The 22,266-nt window shown below is 41.0% G+C and overlaps 1 protein-coding gene across 50 annotated transcripts in view; it reads right to left on the reverse strand.

Annotated features, from left to right (window-relative positions):
* The window catches only part of CACNA1C (calcium voltage-gated channel subunit alpha1 C), a 749,041-nt gene that overhangs the window by 116,970 nt on the left and 609,805 nt on the right, over positions 1-22,266 (reverse strand). For all 50 annotated transcript variants that reach the window (XM_053225582.1, XM_053225610.1, XM_053225602.1 and 47 more), the window contains 2 exons: positions 10,574-10,734; positions 9,402-9,627 (listed from right to left, as the gene is read on the reverse strand). In XM_053225582.1, the coding sequence (XP_053081557.1) occupies positions 9,402-9,627; positions 10,574-10,734 (387 nt within the window). The remainder of the gene's footprint in view (positions 1-9,401; positions 9,628-10,573; positions 10,735-22,266) is intronic.

Consider the following 22,266-nt stretch of genomic DNA (forward strand, 5'->3'; position numbering starts at 1 on the left):
TCTCCTCCCACTCTCCCCACCACTTTTGCTCCAGCCCACCGGTCCCCCGCTGCTCCCCCAGCCTCCATGCATACTCCTGCCCTGGTCCCTGTTTTTCTGCTGTATACAGAGGTTTCCGCCAGAACTCTGTGTGGCTCACTTCTTCAGTCCCTGCAGGCCTCTGTTCAAATGTCCCCTCACTACAGTGGTCCTCCCTTGACCACATCTATCTCCTATTCCCACTATTTAATATACTCATTACCACTTGCCATGAGAATGTAATGTCCATGAGAGCAGGGAATTCACTTGCTTTGTTTGTATCCTTAGTGCTTAGAACAATGGCTAGTCAAAGGAGGTGATCAACGAATATTTTGTTGAATGAACGAATGAATCTTACTATAAATGTGACACATTTATACTTACTGGAGGGGAAAGCAAGGGACATGGGATTACAAGATAGTTCTGTGTATGTGTGTCAGGAGAAGGGGTGGGGTGGTGGTGGCCTCTCACACATGTACTTAAGTCAAACATACTTTGCCTGAAAACACCTCTCTCACATCATTTCTTTTTCTATAACTTCCCTAAGTTCATGGGTAGAGTTTTTGAGATTCCTGACTATTCCACTGCCTGACATTAAGTCCAACTATTATGTATTAAGGGAATAGATAGGTGATTGGGGTTGGGGGATGTGCAAACTGGATGAAGGGGGTCAAATTTACACACTTCCAGTTATAATAAGTCTGGGGATGGGATGGATAGCATGGTAACTATAGTTAATCATACTGTATCGTATACTTGAAAGCTTCTAAGAGAGTAAATTTAAAAAATCCTCATCACACACACAAAATTTGAAACTATTTAGGGTGACAGACGTTAACTAGATTTATTGTGGGGATCACTGTGCAATGTATACAAATATCGAATCATTATGTACACCTGAAACTAATATAATGTTATATATAATGGCTAATATATATGCCAATTATATCTTAACAAAAAAAGAAAAAAGTGATTATGTATAGGGTTGAAAGTGATTATGTATAAAGTTGATTATGTATAGAAGATAGGGTTGTTATGGCTTTGAGACCCTTGCAGTAGGATTTCCCAAAGAGTTCTGTGAACATGTGTCTCTTTGTGGAAGAACTCCCATCCTGGTGGCTGAAAACCAATGGTTGTGGGTTCAAGGGCTTGAACCAGACTTTAAAGGACAAATTGCAACCAGATAAACTGATGGCATCCTACCTTCCTCATGAAAAACACCCAGACTGAAAAGATAATGCATTTAGGACCAGTCACACAGTTAAGACACAGTGAAGACAAAGAAACAAATGGCTGTTTATACTGTTTATCTTCAACTTCCAGTTGCTTTCCATTCAATAGGGACAAGGTGGGGTCTGCCCTGTAGCTGGCTTGCCACCTGTAATTTCTGTTCCTTTGGAGCAGAATTAAGGGAGGAGAGCTGGTGCCAGTAGTCTGGCATTACGAGGGGCATACAGCTTGCTGAACAGAAGGTGTCCATCCCTAATGTGCACATGGTTGGAGACGTTTTATGTGCTCTCTAAAAGACTGAGACAAAGGGACTGCTGAACTGATGTGGCAAAGAACACAATTAGGGGTCAGAGAAGAGCTGGATTTTGGAGCCTCCCACGCCTTGGCTGATAGCAGCAGATAGGGCGGGGGCCTCATTACCACTGATATCAATGAGAATTGTAGGTGACAGGTGGCAGCCTCTGGGAAGGGTGACATGAAGTAGCATTTAAATGAAATGCTGGCAGCCATGCAAGTCCTGAAGCTCTCTCTTCCTTAATGTCAATCTGATTCTTGGTGGCTGTTATCACCATGACATGCAGATCAGACGATGCCTCAGGTCTCAGAATCACTCTCGTTTTTAGATACATTAGCTTCTAGACATAAAAACTAAAAGAGTTAATGGCATATTAGCAATCATCTGAGGGTTTTATCCTAATCAATTAAAACCACTGAAGCACACACAGCCACCAAAAATGAACATCTTTGGAGAAAGGTGAGCAGCAGCAGAACAAACTATTTAATGTCCGGGCCTCATAGAGAGACAGGAAAACTGAGCATCTCGTCTTCAGAATAGTGCACACACACACATCCACATACACAGAAGTCTCATTCTGTATTTGGGGATTCACAGCCCCAGATGCACATGCCCAGCTTTAAAGACTCCCCTCCCTCCACCCCACCATCCTCAGACACTCCACTGGCTATGGTCATCCTTTCAACTTTTCAATTCTCCTGTGGCTCTAAATCATTCTCTACAAAGTGTGTCTTTGCCCACCCCATCCTCCATACAACCTAGCTCACTGTTCTCTCTTTAAAGTAGGGTGCACGTGAGGGTTTTCTGATCCAATTTCTTTGTTACCTAAATTCTTTCACTTGCTGACTATGGCTTCACTTTTGCTAGCTTTCCCCTCTGCTCTCTTGGCTTAAATGACCACCATGTGTTCAGGGGTATTGTATCTCCATCATTCTTTCTGCTAAGTCTATTTGGGCCCTGTGGACTTCTCCCTTATCTTTAGTGGCAGAAAGTGGCCTGAACCTTGCTTGAACTGGAACTTTCATCTTGTGAACTTTTGCTTCAAATAGCTCAGGGCAGGGTTCTTTACAGTCTAGGTATGGAGGAGAGCATCGAGCCTGCTATAAATAAAAGACCTTCAAAATAACAGTACTAATAGCTTTAGGGTGCTTTGAAAATGCTCCACCCTACTTCCTCTCTGTTCCAGAGAGGTTCATAGCTAAATTTATACCTGTCCCAACTCTTCTTGTCCTGAGGGGTAAAAACACCCCAACCCTCTCCAAAATAAAACTCCTCTCAGTGTTGGTGGTAGTGATCTATTGTTGGTAGAGTATTTATAAAGCAAATTTCATGTGGTGAATCTGTGTGGTATGAGGCTTCTATACACTATTCCTAAGGAAGGGAGGAGAAATGCAGGTCACATAAGATAACTGGGCGAAGCACAGAAGGTTCATTCAAGGAGGAAGCTCAGCTTTGCCACAGGGATGTACAAGGTGGGCGTACAAGGACTAGCCCTTCAGTAAAGTTGGCCTCTGGTTCTGTAAGACACAATAGAGCCTGGAAGGATTAGTGAGGTAGGAGGCTGAACTAGGTATGTGCTGGTCCAGGAAGAGCCAGAGAATTCTATACTATCGTGGTCAGGGTCTGGGACAGCTTGGAGCTCAAGGCCAAATCTACCAGTTTAGTTCCTGCTGATATCTACCTCTGCCCCTTCAATTCTAGGAGAATGCACAGTTTATGTGTTTTGCTTTAGAGTCAAACCCTGCCTTGGATAACAAGTTCAAAGATCTTGTCTTCTCTGTTTGCATAAGAGGCCTTGGTTGCACTGAGAATACATTCCCAGTAGGGGAATATAACCCTGTCATGCTGGCAAGGTCATCTGGTCTTCATCTTGGGATTGCCTTGGGATTGTGCTCCTCTGAGCTCCTGGACCGCAGAGCTACTCAGTGTTCACTAGTGGGCCCCTGTACCAGATGTGTCAGGGTTAGGGAAGGAACACATTCAAGTCATCCTCATCTGGGTCTTCTTAATCCCCAGTAGATAATACCAGCCAGTCACCATTCCAGAGAATAACCACCCTTCATGCTGAAGGCAGTGAGCAGGCTCTTGAGTCTGAGCTGCCTTCTCCATAGACTCTGGCCTGGGAACTGGGCAGATGCCAAACATATCTCTTTAATAATGGTCCGTAAGGAGCTCAGAGCCTCCACGGTGTCCTGAAAAGAGGAGGGCTAGAGTGGGGAGGGTCAGGGCAGTGTGGAGGTGGATCTGATGCTCATGGTCAGATTCTGGCAGTTGAAATGGAGACATTTAGAGCCTGGAGAATTTGCAAAAGGCTCTCACCTTGGGGCTCTATGGAGCCCATATGTGGTCATGATTCATCTGTAAATCTGTCTATGCTGAGTCAGCCCAAACTCACATTTCAGGGCCTGGGAAGGGAGCCACAGGGGGGAGCAGTAGGAGAAAGAAATGGATTTAAGGTTTAAGAGAGAAAACAGCAAGGGCTGGAGGGATTTCAGTGCATTTAAAAACAAACTTTATAAAAAATGAAATGCAATTAGTAAATTGAAATCACATCCAGATTTAGTCTAACTGAGGTCTTTCTTCCTCCATGTAGAATAAGTCAGACTGGACTGACAAAGAGTAGACATACTTGATATTAAAAACTGGCAACATTCAAGAGCCCTGTAAAACCTCAAAGCAGGAGAAAGAATCCAATCTATTACTTGGCTGGAAGGCCCACTGTCATGGGTAATGTATCAAAAGATGACAAATATTTTGGCCACATGTATGCCTCTCTGTTCTCACTGAGGCAGGAATCTTGCCTTCCCTATTTCATAATTTAGTGGTAATTTACCACTCCCAATATTATTAACACTCAGTAGTCAACTGATTTACAGTCCAGTGCAGGGTTCCCAGTCTTTCTTTCTTTCTTTTTTTTTTATGAGACATGTAGGATGGATGGTATTCATACGCACAGTATACTCTCTAATGAATTCTCAGATTTTGACAAAATACACAAAAATAGCCATGCTGAAAATTCATTTTCTTCATGTATCATAGTCATATTCATCATATATCAAAAACTTCTGCTCCCTTCAGGTAACATGAAGAGTGGTAACTCTAGCCCATTCTTGCCCATTCATAAAAGCATTTGGGAATGCAAATGACCAACAGTGAGGGTGTTACAGGAACAATCTTGAATTTATTTGCATTTACTTTTTAGAAAACCAACTGCTCATAAACTTTGGTATTTCATCTCCTATAATAACAAATTATTGCTATGCACTGTTCAACTGCTCTGGACATACCATTGTGTCTTGACATCATGGTTGAGGGTTTTAGTCTAGGTCAGTATTCCAAACTCAGAGTGCAGGTCTTGGGTGAGGTAAGGGAAGCTTGGAATTTTAGGAAGGCGTCCACAAATCCATGGATACACCACACATTACAGCACTCTAGGTAAATAGACAGTCATCTTGTGTGTACATTACCACTTTTCAAATGTATACAAGTGTATGGGAATTAATAAAATTAAAATAATTTAAAGACTTTGCTGAATTCATAGTAGCTCTTTATCATTATATGTTTTCCCAGTCAGGAACTATCAAAGTACAATCTTAACATGATTAGGGGCTACAGTATAGAGAAGGGAAAGCAGATGAAAGAATTAAGGTTTCCAATTGTAAATGAAGGTCCATATTTTAAGACAGGGAAGTGGACAAAAGACAGCAGCAGGAAATTAGACCAGCGTTTCTCAAAGTGAGGTCACTGGATTACCAGTATGGAACTCTCTAGAAGTTGCTGGTCGAAATCTCTAGAGGTGTGAGTCCTTCATGAGCTCTTATTGAGTTTAACTGTGTCTGAGAATCACAATCACTGGGTCAGAATGCACTGTGAAAAAATGCTTTTTTAACATACTAATAATACTGAGATACTACAAAATTTTCTCTAAGAGGTTTTAAAAGAAGATAGAGAAATATGCTTGCTTGATGACAGGACCATCTCAAGATGACCCATCTCTAGAGACCAGATGTCCACTCCCAGACCATATTTTAGGCATTTTCTTGGTCACTGGAGTATACTGGAGACAAGGTTCAGAAGGGGCATGCGATTCCCCACATAGTTATAGTCTCTATGTTGTTTTCCAAAAGCACCCGAGGGGTTGGAGGCTTGCAAAACAGGAAGATGATGGCCTTTGCCAAAGTAACTTCCAATTAGATAATGAAATTATTCTGTTTATAGACTTTACAGAGATCTGAAATACCACTAATCTTTCTTTTGGAGGGACTATGGGAAGCTCTCTGACAAAGACAGATTTTTAAAAATGGCTTCTTGGCAATAGTTTCAGCTTAGAAGTAGATAAATTATTGATTAGAAATAGAATGAATGTCAAATCTCTTCAAGACTCTATGACAATATCTAGGAACAAGAATTCTTTTCTATAGGAATCTAAAAAACAAAAGCAAAAACAAACCCCCAAACACATAGACTTTTGAGAACTATTTAGGAGGCACTGAAAACTCCAAGTGAAAAATAGCTTTTACCAGACCCAAGGAGGAACAGGTAGAATCAGCAAATATCCAACAACAAGAATCCATATGTAAAAATCCTTTAAGGCACACCTCTGGGATAAAGACAAGACAGTTCAGCAGTCAACTTCACAGTTCATGGTCATGGTTAGGAGCACAGAACCTGAGGTCAGACACAGATCTGCTACTTAATCCCAGATTCATCCCTGAGCAGTTTGTGTGGCTTGGGTAAGTGACTTAAATCTTTAAACCACAGTTTCCTCATCTATAAAATGGGAATCATGATAATAGTACACTCCTCTGACCCTCTCTTACAGTTAATTGTGAGGATGAGTCAAGTGAAAAAAGCCAGACCACACTAGGTGCACAGAGTAAGTACTGATGCATATTAACAATAATTGTTATTATATTTCTACTACTTTTAGTAACAAGCCAAGGGTTTTCTGTAATGTCAAGATATTCAGGGCATACAGAAAGAGTTTTTTCTGGGGTGAGGGGAAGGGAGGTGTTTGCTCAGGAACATTAAACTTGTGGGTTTAAATTCTGCATGTCCTTGAAGTCCATCCTGTGACATTAAACATTCCCCAGGGACTTTCTCCTTTTCCCAACTTCTAATAGCACGTATTCCCATCCTTGTCCCAACATTTGCCAGCTCATTTTATTCTGTCTTAGATTTTCTTTCAATGGTTTCATATGCACAAACTCCATCTCCCTAGCCAGACTTTAAACTTCTCCTGGGTTCAGGTCATACCATACCTCTCTTCCCTTATCTCTCAGAGCTTGATGCATAGTAGGAACATGGGAGAGAAACAGAAGTAAGAGACTGTATATGTGTAGGTGGCTCTCAGGGCCCCACCTCTCCGTCCTCCAAATAACAACAAAGATAATAAACAGGTTAATAGTAAGTCTTCTGGCTGCTGAGTGTCCCTGGGCCTGGCACTGTTTAAATGCCTTCTCTCATCTGACCTTCGACAGCACCCCAGGAATGTGTGCTGGCGGCTGCTGAGAGAGCCATAAAGAGAACAACAAACTGAGGGCAGTGTTGCAAGCCCTGACTACTCATACAGCCATGTTCAGAACACGTCAAGCAGGTATGGTTACCTTCAAATCCCTGAATGAAAGATACTGAGCCCACTCCCTCTTTTCCCAATACAATACAACTGATGGTTTCAGTGGCCCTATTATCAGTTGGGATCCCAAAGCAGAGACTCTTACAAAGAGGAGGTTTGTCAGAGTTTGAGCCTCCTCCCTTTCACATGTTTCTGATATGTCCCTTCAAGGTTGACGACAACCTACTGCAACTCAGACATATATCTCAAAGATTTTTAAGAAACAATGCTTATGTTCATGTGAGGCCTTCTGAGAGTTTCCTATTCTATTTAAATCTTTCACTGAAAATGAGAATGTGAAGAAATTGGAACCCATATACATCACCAGTGGGAATGCAAAATGGTGCAGTCTCTTTGGAAACAGTTTGGCAGTTTCTCAAAATCTTAAATGTGCAGTTATCAGATGACCTAAAAATTCTAGTCCTAGGTATATATCTAAGAGAAATGAAACTGAAAATCCATACAAAAACTTACACATGAATATTCATAGCAGCATTATTCATAGTAGCCAAAAGGTAAAGATAAACCAAATATCCATCAACTGATGAATGAACATACAAACACAATGCGTATCCACAGAATGGAATATTATTCAGCCATAAAGAGGAATAAAGTACTGACACATGGTACAACATGGGTGAATCTTGAAATCACTACATAAGTGAAAGAAGCCCAGTTGCAAAACACCACAGACTGCATGATGTCACTTATAGAAATTGTCAAGAATAGGGAAATCTACAGAAATAGAAAGTAAATTTTATTGGTTGCTGCTGGGAGGAATGTGGGGAGAATGAGGAGTAGGTATGGGTTTCTTTCTGGGGTGATAAAAATGTTCTAAAACTAAATTGTGGTGATGGTTGCAAAGTTCTGTGAATGTACAGAAAAACACTGAACTGTACACTTTAGAGGCATGAATTATAGTATGTAAATTATATGTCAATAAAGCTGCTTAAAAATGATGGTTGTGATTCAATCAATTGATTTCACCACTCAAATAGGTCACAGCACAGTCGAAATGACTGTCCTAGAGCATGCTGCCTGGCCCCATGCCCCCGCCCATGCCTCCTCTTCATGAGAATCACTGCTTGACCCCGAGAGCTGGGGAGACTGTAGTCTTCGGGTGGGTGGATGGACAGGCAGACGGAGAGGGGGTGAATGTGAGGAAGGAGGGGTGAAAGCCATCTGTGCCATGATAGCCATCATCCTTACTCAGTTAAGGAAACTGGACTGCATTTTCACAGCACATGCACAGGAAAAAGACCACATTGCTCAGTCTCTCGAACAGTTGGGGTGGCCATGAAAACAGATCCTTTGGTAAGATCTCTCAAAGAGCTCTGGAAGGGCTGACTCAGCCAGGATGGGTGTCTGCTTTCGTCCCTTGCTGTTTCTCTTCTCCCTGCCTTGATTCATACATGATGGCTCAATCTCTGAAAGCCACCTAATGACCCAGAGAATGGAAGGTGGTTCTAAGGCTGTCAAAGCAAAGGACAGCAGGGAGGGGTGCCTGGGTGGCTCAGTCAGTTGAGCATCTGACTTTGGCTCAGGTCATGATTTTGCGTTTGTGGGTTTGAGCCCCAGGTTGGGCTCTGTACTGACAGCTCAGAGCCTGGAGCCTGCTTCAAATTCTGTGTCTTCCTTTCTCTTTGCTCCTCCCCCCACCTCAAAAATAATAAACATTAAAAAAAAAAAGGACAGAGGGGACGAGGTCTCTGTCTTCTTCAGTTAACCTGGGATGCCCACTTCTGCACTTTTTTAAAAAGTTTATTTATTTATTTTGAGAGAGAGAGCGAGAAAGAGACACATGTGATCAGGGAAGGGGCAGAAAGAGAGAGAGAGAGAGAGAGAGAGAGAGAGAGAATCCCAAGTAGGCTCCACAGTATCAGTGCAGAGCCTGACACAGGGCTCAATCTCATGAACTGTGAGATCATGACCTGAGCTGAGATCAAGAGTAAGATGCTTAACCGACTGAGCCACCCAGGTGCCCCTCTATACTTCTTTTATGTAACTAAATAAATCCCAAATTTGTTTGTGCCACTGAGTTGTCTCTGGTAGCAGTGGTCAAAGGTACTTATAAATGATATGTCATCTAAATGAAGAAAAATTCCTCTCCATCATATATGAGCCAAGGATAGACCTCTTAAGAAACAGCAGCTACTCTCCCACCCAGGACTTTCTGCCTCCCTTGCCTTCTGGAAGAACTTCTACCTGAGTTCCAGGTCCAAAGGAAGGTGAGAAACCAAATACCTTGTGATTTTAAATATCCGCAGTAGCCGGACACATCTCAGCACAGAGATGCCCAAGGGAGACATGATCTTGGTCTCCACCAGGATGGTCTCCAGAATGCCCCCACACACGATGAAGCAGTCAAAGCGGTTGAAGAGGGACACAAAGTAGGCCTGCAGGCCCAGGCTGTACATCTTTAGCAGCATCTCCGCAGTGAAAAGGGCCAGTAGTGCCTTGTTGGCCGTGTCTGGTGGGTTCAAGAGAGGGGGTAGGATCCCAACACAGATGTGAGAGTGGGGAGAGGGGGGAGGAGGAGAAAGAAAACAGTAATTATCACCACTGGAGAAAAAGCCAGATGCTTCCCTTCCCAGCCAGGACACCTCTCCCATATGTTGCTGCCAGAACAGAACAATTGGGGCCAAAGTGACAAGAAAGGGGTATCTAGTAATAATCACAGTAAATATGTATCGAGGATCTACCATGCATCAAAGGCTTTGTGTGCTGATCTTCTTTATTCCTCCCAGCAGCTTTTCAGAGATGAGAAGTGAGGTTCTGAGAGGTAAGTAATCTGCCCAAACCAATCAGCCAAAAGGGGGAGCCAAGTCACCCATCTGCCCTCTACACTGGGAGACTGTCCACCTCCCAGGATTCTGGAATGCAGCCCCTGTGTCTGCCTGACTCCCTGGGCATGGAGCTGAGGCACTGGCTAAGGAGGTCCTCTTCTAAGGGTTCAGGGAAGGGTACTAACTGCCCATTGAGGACAGCTCCTCGTGCTCAGGCCACTACTGTCCTCTTTCTTGGCTTTTTGCTCACCTCATCCTCACACGTTCTGGCAGGTCCACCTGCAGGCTATTGTATTGAAAATCCATTCTGGGAAGTTGGCAGCCAAGGGTTGAGATAGCCAAACAGGGGGCAGCATGTGTCCTTGTCACCTGGACCCAACGGTGACTGTTGGGGTAGGCAGATGGTGTGGGCCTACACAGGTGAGCCACATCTGTTTATAATGAGGTTGCACATTTTACTATTGGGCTTGCAAGCTGTCAGGCCCTTGGTATCTCCAGCATGGTGCCTGCCAAGAGCCACGGCCACTGGCAACTTTCCCATCAACCTTGTGCCTGTGACCATTCCCTCCCTGGGATTTAGGGCTAAGTTAACAAGAGTAAAGCAGGATAGTGCCAAGGGCTGCCTCTCACCTTGGACCTCCGTGAGCCAGTGGGGCTGGTTGTAATGTTCTGAGGCGATGGTGAGTGTGTTGAGGAACACCAGGAAGATCACAAGCCAGTAGAAGACATTAGACTTGACTGCAGCACGACACTTTCTTCTGCAGAACCGATTCCACCGACGCCAGTAGCGGCTGGAAAAGGAGCAAGGAGAGAGGGATGGGGAGGGAGGTGACTGTGAAATTCAGATTTTTTCCAATATGAAAGGTACCATAGTGGTTTCCTTTCTTCCCTTAATGGACTTGGCCTCACCAGAGCAGTACAATCTGGTGGCAAACAAATAAGCTTCATGTCAAGTTAACCAGGATCTGTCACTTGTGTGGCCTCAGGTGTAGCCCTGCCCCTTGTAAGCTTTGATTTTTCCCATTTGTAAAACAGGAATAGGGCCAAGCTCACAGGGTTGTTGTGCAGATCAATAAAATCCATATATATATATATATATATATATATATATATATATATATATATACCATATATTGCATCTGGTATAAATAGATATTTTTTATAATAATAGCATTATTCAAAATTATATTGCAAGTAGTAGGAGAATTATTAGTAGTGATGGTAGGAATAGGACTAGTAATGTCTACCATTAATGAAACTTCATCTATGCCTGTTACCATATTAGGCACTTTCCATGCCTTCTCTTTAATTCTTTAAATAACCCTGAAAAGCAGGTGTTATCCTGATTTTGAGGAGGAGTAAATTAAGGGCCATGGAGGTTGAATACCTTGATTAATATCACACAGTGGCAGAGCCAGATTTGGGTCTCCCCCGACCCCAGCCCAGTCTCTCACCCAGATGCTGCCTCATCTGTAAAGTGTAAGGGCTGAATCTGGATCAGAGGTTCTTTGCCTTTATGGGGTTATGGAATGTTTTCAGACTCTGATGAATGTTTAGATCCTCTGTTCAGAAAAGAGCATACACGCACACACGCATACATACACACACATCTCTGCATACTAGTTCATACAACAGCACATGGACCCCTGGAAGCTTAGCTATGGTCCTTAAAATGTTCCTTTGGTCTCTTGGTTAGGGACTTCTGTCAATGATTCTCAAACCTGGCTGTACATAAAATTACCTGGGGAAGCTTAAAAAAACAATCATAACCTCCCACTAGTACCTAGGCTCCAACTCCAAATCAATTAAATCTGATTCTCTGGGGGCTGGCTATTTTTTAAAGCTCCCCAGAGGGTTCTAATCTATAACCATGGTTGAGAACCATTAAGCTAGATTAAACCAAGGAGTCACTCACATTTTTAAATTCTATGGTGCAGGAGTTTATAGCTTTCCCAAATTTCATCCTTATTAGATACAGAGAAAATACATAGCTATGTTTGGTAGTTCCATTGACCAAACATTTAATAAATGCTGACAGTAGCAACAAAGGAGAGAAGGAAGGGGATCGTGGAGAAGTGCCTGGGAGGGAGACTTACAGAGGCCACCTTAATGATTTCCAGAGAGAGAGTGATGGAATTTGATTTTAGAAAGCCAACTAAACAACAAAACAACTTCTAGATCAGAGGTAGTATGAGAAATATTCTTTGGACCATCTGGGCTGGAGATGATGAAGGCAGTAGCTTTATTAATGGAAAAGAGGACACTGAGTTGACACTCCACAATTTTGGAGGCAGAATCAATAGGACTTTGAGCTTGACTGGATGTGAAAGGTAAGAGAGAAAGGTATGGAAAGACAGCCAAAACTTCTAGCTGGGGTGATTTGGAGCGTGGCACCTCTAGCCAATATAGGTACAGACAAGGAGAAGCAGTGCTCTGGGCAGGGAGGTTGCTATGAGGGGAAAGTAGGGGCGCCCAGCTCAGGAAATAGATTTGAAGTGCTTGCAGGTCATGTATATAGAGAGACCCAACAGGCAGTCAGAAGGCAGTGCCCCTGTGTGGGTAATAAAGAAGGCAGGGAAGGAACAAAGAAGCATCTTGGAACAATAGTCCATGAATATCTGTATTCACATCTGTATTCTACGTTTCTAGAAATGCAGATCCTTGCTACTATGGATTCATCCACCCACCCCCAAACTGACTTTCAAGACAGCTTGACTTCATTTATGTTTTCACTCTGTATTTTCTACCTACTGTCTGTGGAAAATCCTGTTACCAAATCTTTGTTAAAATCTATTAGGAGACTAGAAAAGTGAGAAGTACATTTAAGAAGAGAACTGTTTCCTCAGAACTGCAGACAGAACTTAGTTTTTGGCTTGCAGAACAGGGAGGGAAGGAAGAATTAATCACATAGTGTTCTGATCTGACCCTACCTCATCATGGGTACTTGAATGCCATCTCTAGTGTGTGCTATCTCTTTGTAGGGGATACTTACATGCTACTTGGGGGTAATACACTATATAGAGAAGAAATGCATTGGGGTCATAAAATCAAGGTTTCGAAATGCATGTAGGGAGGCTTACATCTTCCTAGACATACCACCCTGGGTAAGAATGAAGATGAGGGAGGCTGAGGAGAGGGGCAAAGGAGTGGGACAAGGGGTTCTTGGTGGTCCTCTGGAGTTTGCCAGCTCTCGGTACTGAGGAGTCTTATCTTGACAGGACAGGACACTGATTCTTCCCTATTATTGTGGTTATTAATACTGTAGAAAAATTTGGTGCAATTTTTTCCTAAAAAATGAATTTTCAGGACAAACTTCTATCTGGTCTTAAATAGCTTACACTGTAGTTTCAAAGAATATTTTAAATAGATATAATTTTATGTTACAGAAATCACTGATAATTGTGATTCAGAGTCCAAAGAATCAAGTTTGCATTTCTTTACAGTATTTAAAAATGGACTTGGAGTCAGTTTAATACTGAGAACTTGATTAAGTTCCTCTTGTCCCAAGTTTCGGATACGAGGTACCACATGGTCAGGCCTATCCCATGGGTCTAGAACTGCCTGACTCGCTGAAGGAGTGGCTGTCGGATAGGGTAGTGGCTGTTAAATGTGCTGTTCCTGTGCACATCCATTCAGAGGAGTCACATGGATTTGGGCTGGGGTGGGGGTGGGGGTAATTACTATCCAGAGAAAGTATTTAAAGATAATTATACACCTCCCACTCTTCAAAATATAGCTTTGCTTGACAACTGGTTTCCTGGCAACACTTCCTACTGTATAATAAATGTAATGATTTATTAGAATGTGTAAATTTATTTGTGTGTTTACATACACACGGAGGATATAGAAATTAAATGATAAAATAGGGAGGAGAAATTTGCCTGCTATTCATGTTCCCTTCACACTAAGCACAAAAGTCATTTACTCTAGAAATAGAAGTTCCCATATATAGACATAGGACAGAAAGGTGGACATGAATGTGCCTAATCTACTTCTTCAAAATTCTGTATCATTGCATCCCCATGGGAAAGTTCTGCTCACTCACCCTGGGATCCACCTTACCTTTTCCTAATTCTGGGCCTTACTCTTGCCTTTCCACCTACATGGACTGTTCCCACAACTGCCAGGACCTTCCCTTCCTATGTCCTGCCATTCTTTAGGGCTTAGCTCAAGTCCCAGCTTCTCCGTGGTGAAATTTTCTAGTTTTCCCAGACTTAGTACTCCTGTCACACTTATTGTCTGCATTACTCATTTTAGTTATACATTAAGGAAATAAGTATTAAACACCTATCATGGGATAGGTAATAGATATTCAACAGTTAACAGGATAGACAGTCTTTGCATAAAACTCATGCTTAAAGACCCTTGTAAGCAATGAAAGAGTTTGCTTACCACCAAGGCAGGCTTCACAGAGGTGCCACAGGAACACACCAAAGGGTCTCCTAGCCAGGGTTGGAGGAGCCAGCAAAGGTTACCCAAAAGAAATGATTTCTCATTTCCCCATACTGTCAGTTATCTTTTAGTATATGGTTCTTGCCTCTCCAGTGAGATCATAGGATCCTTGAGGGAAAAAGACTATGTCTTACACTTTGCTATAGACCCACAGTACTTAGTGCAGTCCATTTCACATGGTAAGGACATTTGACTGATAGGTTGGTAGAACAGCAGAGACAAACTCTATGCAGATTTACTAACGTCTTGCTGAAGACAAGACTTGAGAGCCTGGAGCTCTTGTGACCCAGGGATGAAAGTGGGGTGAGGAAAGGGCAGTGTTACTAAAAGAGTTTGCTTGGCATATAAATTTTGTCAGGCATCTAGAAGAGTAGACAACAGCAAAATGGTGGACATTTCAGGCTCTTTCTAGTGGCTAGAATAAGTTCCTATCTTTTCTTTAACTGGGAACAAGCAACACAGAAAATGATTAAATTTAACTCTTTTATACTATATGTAAGTAACTTAAAATGGACTATCAGAGATTAGGAAAATTTATATATGTGCCTTGTCCTTGCTGCTCATTTCACTGAAGATGGGGCAAGACAGTCCTTCCAGATTTTAGAACCCCATGGGGTTCACTTCAGAACTCTGTAAAGTCAAGATCTGAAAACTCCAACAGGTTATCTGATTAATCCCTGCAAGTTGCATAAGACTTTCTAAATAACTTGTTCCCTAACCGTTTAAATCCTATTCTGAACCATGATGCCCAAATGTTGCAAAATTCGTTATTGTAACTAATTCCTCAAAGTGGAGACTTGGCTTACAAAAGGAATCCCCTAATATTGCCTGAACATTATAACTTGATTATAATTTGCTGAGTTTCCTCTAAAGTTTCTCTTTTAATATTTCTTTTAAATAAACCATGACTTTGTATCATTCTGTATTGCAAATGTCTGGAAATTCAAATTGTCTTATTTGTCATTGTTAAACTGAGAAAATGATCAGGACATTTTGTTAAAACTTAAATTTTAGAATCTTTTTAAAGAGTAAAACAGGCTCTTCACTGTTTACAAAGTTATTCTGAGTTGCAAGAATTCCCTCTCCATTTCCCCCCTGTACTACTATGCTTTTCTCCTGTATGCTCCCATTCAATCATGGCTGCCATAATCAGGCAGAAAGTACGAAGATACATTCTTCTTGCATCTGTAGTGAAAATCCTAGCAGCAGACTGAAATAATTCCAGATCTACTTTGATAATTTTCATGACATTTTCAATCCATTGCCCTGCTTTGCTATTCCTTAAACACACAGTGGACTGTAGAATCTAGACTAGAGGGTTGCCATTTTGTATCTTCTCAGACCTTTTAGGGCTACCCCATCTGGTGCAGTAGCTACTAGCCACATGTGGCCACATGTGGCTCTTGAGCACTTGAAATTGGCTAATCCAAACTGAAACATGTAGTAAGTGTAAAATAAACGCTGTATTTCAAAGATTTAGTACAAAAATTAATGTAAAATATCTCAATTTTTATATTAAACAGGAGTTAAGATGGCAGAGGACTAGGAGGACCCTAAGCTTGCCTCATCCCTCAAACACAGATAAATATCAAACCATCATGAACACCCAATATCTGAAGGCTAAGAGAGCAAAACTGCACAACAAGAGGTAGAAAACAGCCACACTGTGGAAGACAGGAGCTGCAGACAGTTGATTTGGGGGAGAGAAGAGTTGCAGATGCCACAATGGGGACAGAATTCTGATATTGTAGAGAGTAGCAAAAGAGAAAGAAATAGAAGGAAAGAGTGAAAGTGCACGAAGGGAACTGTACAAGAAAAACTCTCCCCCAAAACCACTGTCTGGGAAAAGGAGAGCAGTGCAGTGGAAAGCTGAAAAATTTTTTTCAATATATGAAATTTATTGTCAAATTGGTTTCCATACAACACCCAGTGCTCATCCCAACAGGTGCCCTCCTCAATACCCATCACCCACCCTCTCCTCCCTCCCACCCCCCCATCAACCCTCAGTTTGTTCTCAGTTTTTAAGAGTCTCTTATGCTTTGGCTCTCTCCCACTCTAACCTCTTTTTTTTCCCCCTTCCCCTCCCCCATGGGTTTCTGTTAAGTTTCTCAGGATCCCACATAAGAGTGAAAACATATGGTATCTGTCTTTCTCTCTATGGCTTCCTTCACTTGGAAAGCTGAAATTTTGAAGGTCTGTGCCATTGCTAGGGTCATGCCTGGTGGGTTTGGTGGTGCTTTGGTGGGGAAGGAAGGTAGAGACCCAGGAGTGGGCAGCATGGTCTGAGAATTCCCTGGGTTGCACAGAGATAAACAGTTTCCCTGCTTGGAGTGCATTTGGGAGTGGTGGCATGTCCCCTCTGGGGACAAAAAAAGTGACAGCACCAATGTGCTGCCCTGTTCCCTGGCATAGGAAAAAAGACACTGCCTAAGGACAACAAACCTTTGTCTGGAGTTGTGCTGTTCTTTACCATAAACTCTGAACCACTACACGATCTCGTGACCATTTTCTGAGACAAACCAGCAAATGGCAAAAACCTGGCTAGGCCCTCTCCCAGAGGATCAGCATATGTTTGAGCCATACAGATCTCTAAAATTTGTAATTTTGAAACCTAGCCGCATGCCTGAGATAAAACACAGGAGTACTGTTCTACCTGGCAGACAGACAGCTCGGTCGCAGGCAGGGTGAAGGCAGGGATCTGGAAGAGGCTAGGAACACAAAAGAGGTGCTTGTCTGTTCTTTTCTGAGGGCTTTCTGAAGAGTGGTGGGCATGAACTCCCCACTCCGGGGACAAGAGAGTGGGGTGACACTATTCCCCCCACCCTAGCCCACCCATCAGCACTGATCAACTTCAGTGAGCAAAACAGCACTAGCAAGTGGAGGCTGTAGTTGCTTACACTAAGCTCTGCCCCCTGTACCCTGCAGGTGCATCTCTACTAGGACAAGTCAGTCTGAGATTCAGTGCAGCAGGCCACAGCCCCAGAAGACCAGCACAAACCCCTTGCATGCATCAAGTCTACTGATCATAGGATGCTGCAAAAGCTTCAGCTCTAGGGGAAATAGGATCTAGTTTCCTTTTTTTTTTTTTTTTGGACCTCTTCTATCACTCTCAGGAGCAGGAATATAGGAGCAGACTTTTCTAACAATCCCCCCCCCCCAAACTAGTGACCCAGACAAAATGACAAGACAAAGGAATTCACCCCAAAAGAAAGAACAGGAAGAAGTTATGACCAGGGATTTAATCAATATAGATATAAGTAAGATGTCTGAACCAGCATTTAAGAAAATAATCATAAGGATATTAGCTAGGCTTGAGAAAAGCATAGAACACACTAGAGAATACCTTATTGCAGAGAAAAAAGAACTAAAAATTCGTGAGGCTGAAATAAAAAATGCAATAACCAAGATGGACAACCAAATGAATGCAATGACAATGAGGATGGACAAAGCAGAGGAATGAATCAGTGATATAAAAGATAAGATTATGAAAAATAATGAAGGTGAAAAAAAAGAGGGAAAGAAAGGTTTTGGATCATGAATGCAGACTTAGGAAACTGAGTGACTCCTTAAAGCATAATAATATTCATATTATAGAAGTCCCAGAAGAAGAAGATAAAGAAAAAGGAGGAGGAGGAGGAGGTTTACTTGAGTTAATTATAGTTGAAAACTTCCCTACTCTGGAGAAGGAAACAGACATTGAAATTCATAAAACACAGAGAACTCCCATTAAATTCAACAAAAGCCAGCCATCTCAAAGACATATCATAGTCAAATTCACAAAATACACAGACAATGAAAAAATCCTAAAAGCAGCAATGGAAAAAAAAGTCCTTAACCTACAAGGGAAGACAGATCAGGTTCAGAGTAGATCTGTCCAAAGAAATTTGGCAGGCCAAAAGGTAGTGGCATAATATATTCAATGTGCTGAATGGGAAAAATATGCAGCCAAGAACACTGTATCCAGCAAGGCTGTCATTCAGAATAGGAGAGATAAAGAGTTTCCCAAACAAAAACTAAAGGATTTCATGACCACCCAACCAGCCCTGCAAGATATATTAAAGAGGACTCTTTGAGTGGAGGAAAAAATACCAAAAAACCCCACAAAGATCAGAAAGAAAATAGAACATCACCAGAAACACCAACTGTACAGGTTAACACAATCGCACTAAATTAATATCGTTCAATAATCACTCTAAATGTAAATGCTAATGTACAGACTAAATGCAAATGTAAAGACTAAATGCTCTTATCAAAAGAATAGGGTATCAGAATGGATAAAAAAACAAGACTCATCTATATGTTGTGTACAAGGGACTCATTTTAGACCTAAAGAAATCTGTAGAATGAAAGTGAGGGGATGGACAACCACATATCATGGTAATGGTCGCCAAAAGAAAGCTGAAGTAGCCATAGTAGGGGACTTTAACACCCCACTTACAACAATGGACAGATTATCTAAGCAGAAAATCAGCACACAGAAACAGTGACTTTGAATAAAACACTGGACTGCAAGGACTTAACAGATATATTCAGAACACTCATCCTAAAGCAGTGGAATCCATATTCTTTTTGAGTGCACATAGAACATTCTTTAGAATAGATCACATACTGGGTCACAAATCGGATCTCAACAAGCACAAAAGAACACAGCATCCAACTTTTCTGACCACAATGCTATGAAACTCAAAGTCAACCACAAGAGAAATTTGGAAAGACCACAAATACATGGAGGTTAAAGAATATCCTACTAAAGAATGAATGGATTAACGAGAAAATTAGAGAAGAAATAAAAAAAAATACATGGAAGCAAATGAAAATAAAAACAGGACAATCTAGAACCTTTGGGATGCAGCAAAGGTGGTCCTAAGAGGGAAGTATATTGCGATTCAGGTCTACCTTGGAAAGCAAGAAAAGTCTCAAATACATAGCCTAACGACCTTACACCTTAAGAAGCTAGAAAAGGAACAGCAAATAAAGCCAGCAGAAGAAGGAAAATAATAAATATTAGAGCAGAAATGAATTATATAGAAACAAACAAAATAACCAGGTAGAACATATTAAAAAACTAACAACTTGTTCTTTGAGAGAATTAATAAAATTGATAACCCCTAGCCAGATTTATCAAAAAGAAAAGAGAAAAGATGCAAATAGATAAAATCACAAATGAAAGAGGAGAGATCACAACCAACACCACAGAAATACAAACAATTATGAGAATATTCTGGAACAGAATTTTAAAAGACCCATAACCAGCAAATAAATTGAATCTGTAATAAAAAGTCTCCCAACAAACAAAAGTCCAGGGCCAGATGGCTTCTCAGGGGAATTCTACCAGACATTTAAAGAAGAGTTAATATCTAGACTTCTCAAACTGTTCCAAAAAATATAAAGGGAAGGAAAACTTCAAAATTCACTCTATGAGGCCAATATCACCTTGATTCCAAAACCAGTCAAAGATCCCATTAAAAAGGAGAATTACAGGCCAATATCCATGATGAACATGGATGTGAAAATTCTCAACAAGATACTATCAAATTGAATCCAATAGTTCATTAAAAGAATTATTAGCCATATTCAAGTGGAATTTATTCTTGGGCTGCATGGGTGGTTCAATATCTGCAAATTAATCAACGTGATACCCTACATTAATAAAAGAAAGGATAAGAACCATATGATCCTCTCAATAGATGCAGAAAAGGCATTTGACAAAACATAGCATCCATTCTTGATAAAGGCCCTCAACAAAGTAAGTATAGATGGAACATACCTCAATATCATAAAAGTCATATATGAAAGACACACAGCTAATATCATCCTTAATGGTGAAAAACTGAGAGCTTTTCCTCTATGGTCAGAAACAAGACAGGGATGCCCGCTCTCCCCATTACTATTTAACATAGTACTGGAAGTCTTAGCTTCAGCAATTAACAACAAAAAGAAATAAAAGGCATCCAAATCAGCAAGGAAGAATTTACTATTTGCAGACAATATGATACTCTATGTAGAAAACCCAAAAGACTCCACCAAAAAAGAATTGCTAGAACTAATACATGAATTCAGCAAAGTTGCAGAATATAAAATTACTGTACAGAAATTGTTTGCGTTTCTATACACCAATAATGAAGTGCAGAAAAAGAAATCAAGGAATTGATCCCATTTGCAGTTGCACTAAAAACCATAAGATAGATACCTAGGAATAAACCTAACCAAAGAGGTAAGAGATCTGTACTCTGACAACTATAGAATACTTATGAAAGAAATTGAAGAGGACACAAAGAAATGTGAAAAAATTCCATGCTCATGGATTAGAAGAACAAACATTGTTAAAATGTGGACACTACCCAAAGCAATCTACATATTTAATGCAGTTTGTATCAAAATACCACTAACATTTTTCACAGAGCTAGAACAAACAATCCTAAAATTTGTATGAAACCACAAAAGAACCCAAATAGTCAAAGCAATCTTGAGAAAGAAAGACAAAGATGGAGGCCTCACAATTCCAGACTTTAAGCTATATTACAAAGATGTAGTCATCAAGACAGTATGGTACTGGCACAAAAACAGACATGTAGATCAATTGAACAGAATAGAAAATCCAGAAATGGACCCACAACTATATGGTCAATTAGTCTTCAACAAAGCAGGAAAGAATATTCAATGGAAAAAAGACAGACCCTTCAACAAATGGTGTTAGGAAAACTGAACAGCAATATACAGAAGAATGAAACTGAACCATTTCTTACACCATACACAAAATAAATTAAAAATGGATGAAAGACCTAAATGTGAAACAGTAAACCATCAAAATCCTAGAGAAGAATATAGGCAGCAACCTCTTTGACCTTGGCTGTAGCAACTTCCTACTAGACATGTCACTGGAGGCAAGGGAAACAAAAGCAAAAAGGAACTATTGGGACATCATCAAGATAAAAACCTTCTGCACAGTGAAGGAAACAATCTACAAAACTAAAAAGCAACTGATGGGATGGGAGAAGATATTTGCAAATAACATATTAGATAAAAGGTTAGTATCCAAAATCTATAAAGAACTTATCAAACTCAACACCCCCCCAAAAACAAATAATCCAGTGAAGAAATGGGCAAAAGACATGAATAGACATTTTTCCAAAGAAGACATCCATATGGCTAACAGACACATGAAAAGATGCTCAACATCACTCATCATCAGGGAAATACAAATCAAAACCACAATGAGATACCACCTCATATCTGTCAGAATGGGTGAAATTAACAACATAGGAAACAACAGATTTTGGTGAGGATGCAAAAAAAGGGGGAACCCTTTTACACTGTTGTTGGGAATGCAAACTGGTGTAGCCATTGTGGAAAAACAGTATGGAGGTTCCTCAAAAAGTTAAAAATAGAACTACTCTGTGATCCAGCAATGGCACTACTAGGTATTTACTCAAAGGATACAAAAGTACAGATTCAAATGGATACAAAAGTACAGATTGGGCTACATGCACCCTGATGTTGATAGCAGCATTATCAACAATAGCCAAACTATGGCAAGAGCCCAAGTGTCTACTGTCTGAATATGTGGTATGTGTACACACACACACACACACACACACGTATATATGTATGTACACACACATATATGTATATATGTAATGGAATATCACTCAGCCATCAAAAAGAATGAAAGCTTGCCATTTACAACAACGTGGATGGAGCTAGAGTGTATTATGCTAAGCGAAATACGTCAGTTAGAGAAAGACAAATACCATATGATTTCACTCATACGTGGAATTTAGGAAACAAAACAAATGAGCATATGGGAAAGGGAAAAAAAGAGAAAAAGAGGGAAGCAAACCATAAGAGACTCAAAGACAGAAATGCTGAAG

This window comes from Acinonyx jubatus, chromosome B4, assembly GCF_027475565.1.
Source record: "Acinonyx jubatus isolate Ajub_Pintada_27869175 chromosome B4, VMU_Ajub_asm_v1.0, whole genome shotgun sequence".
Lineage (NCBI taxonomy): Eukaryota > Metazoa > Chordata > Mammalia > Carnivora > Felidae > Acinonyx > Acinonyx jubatus.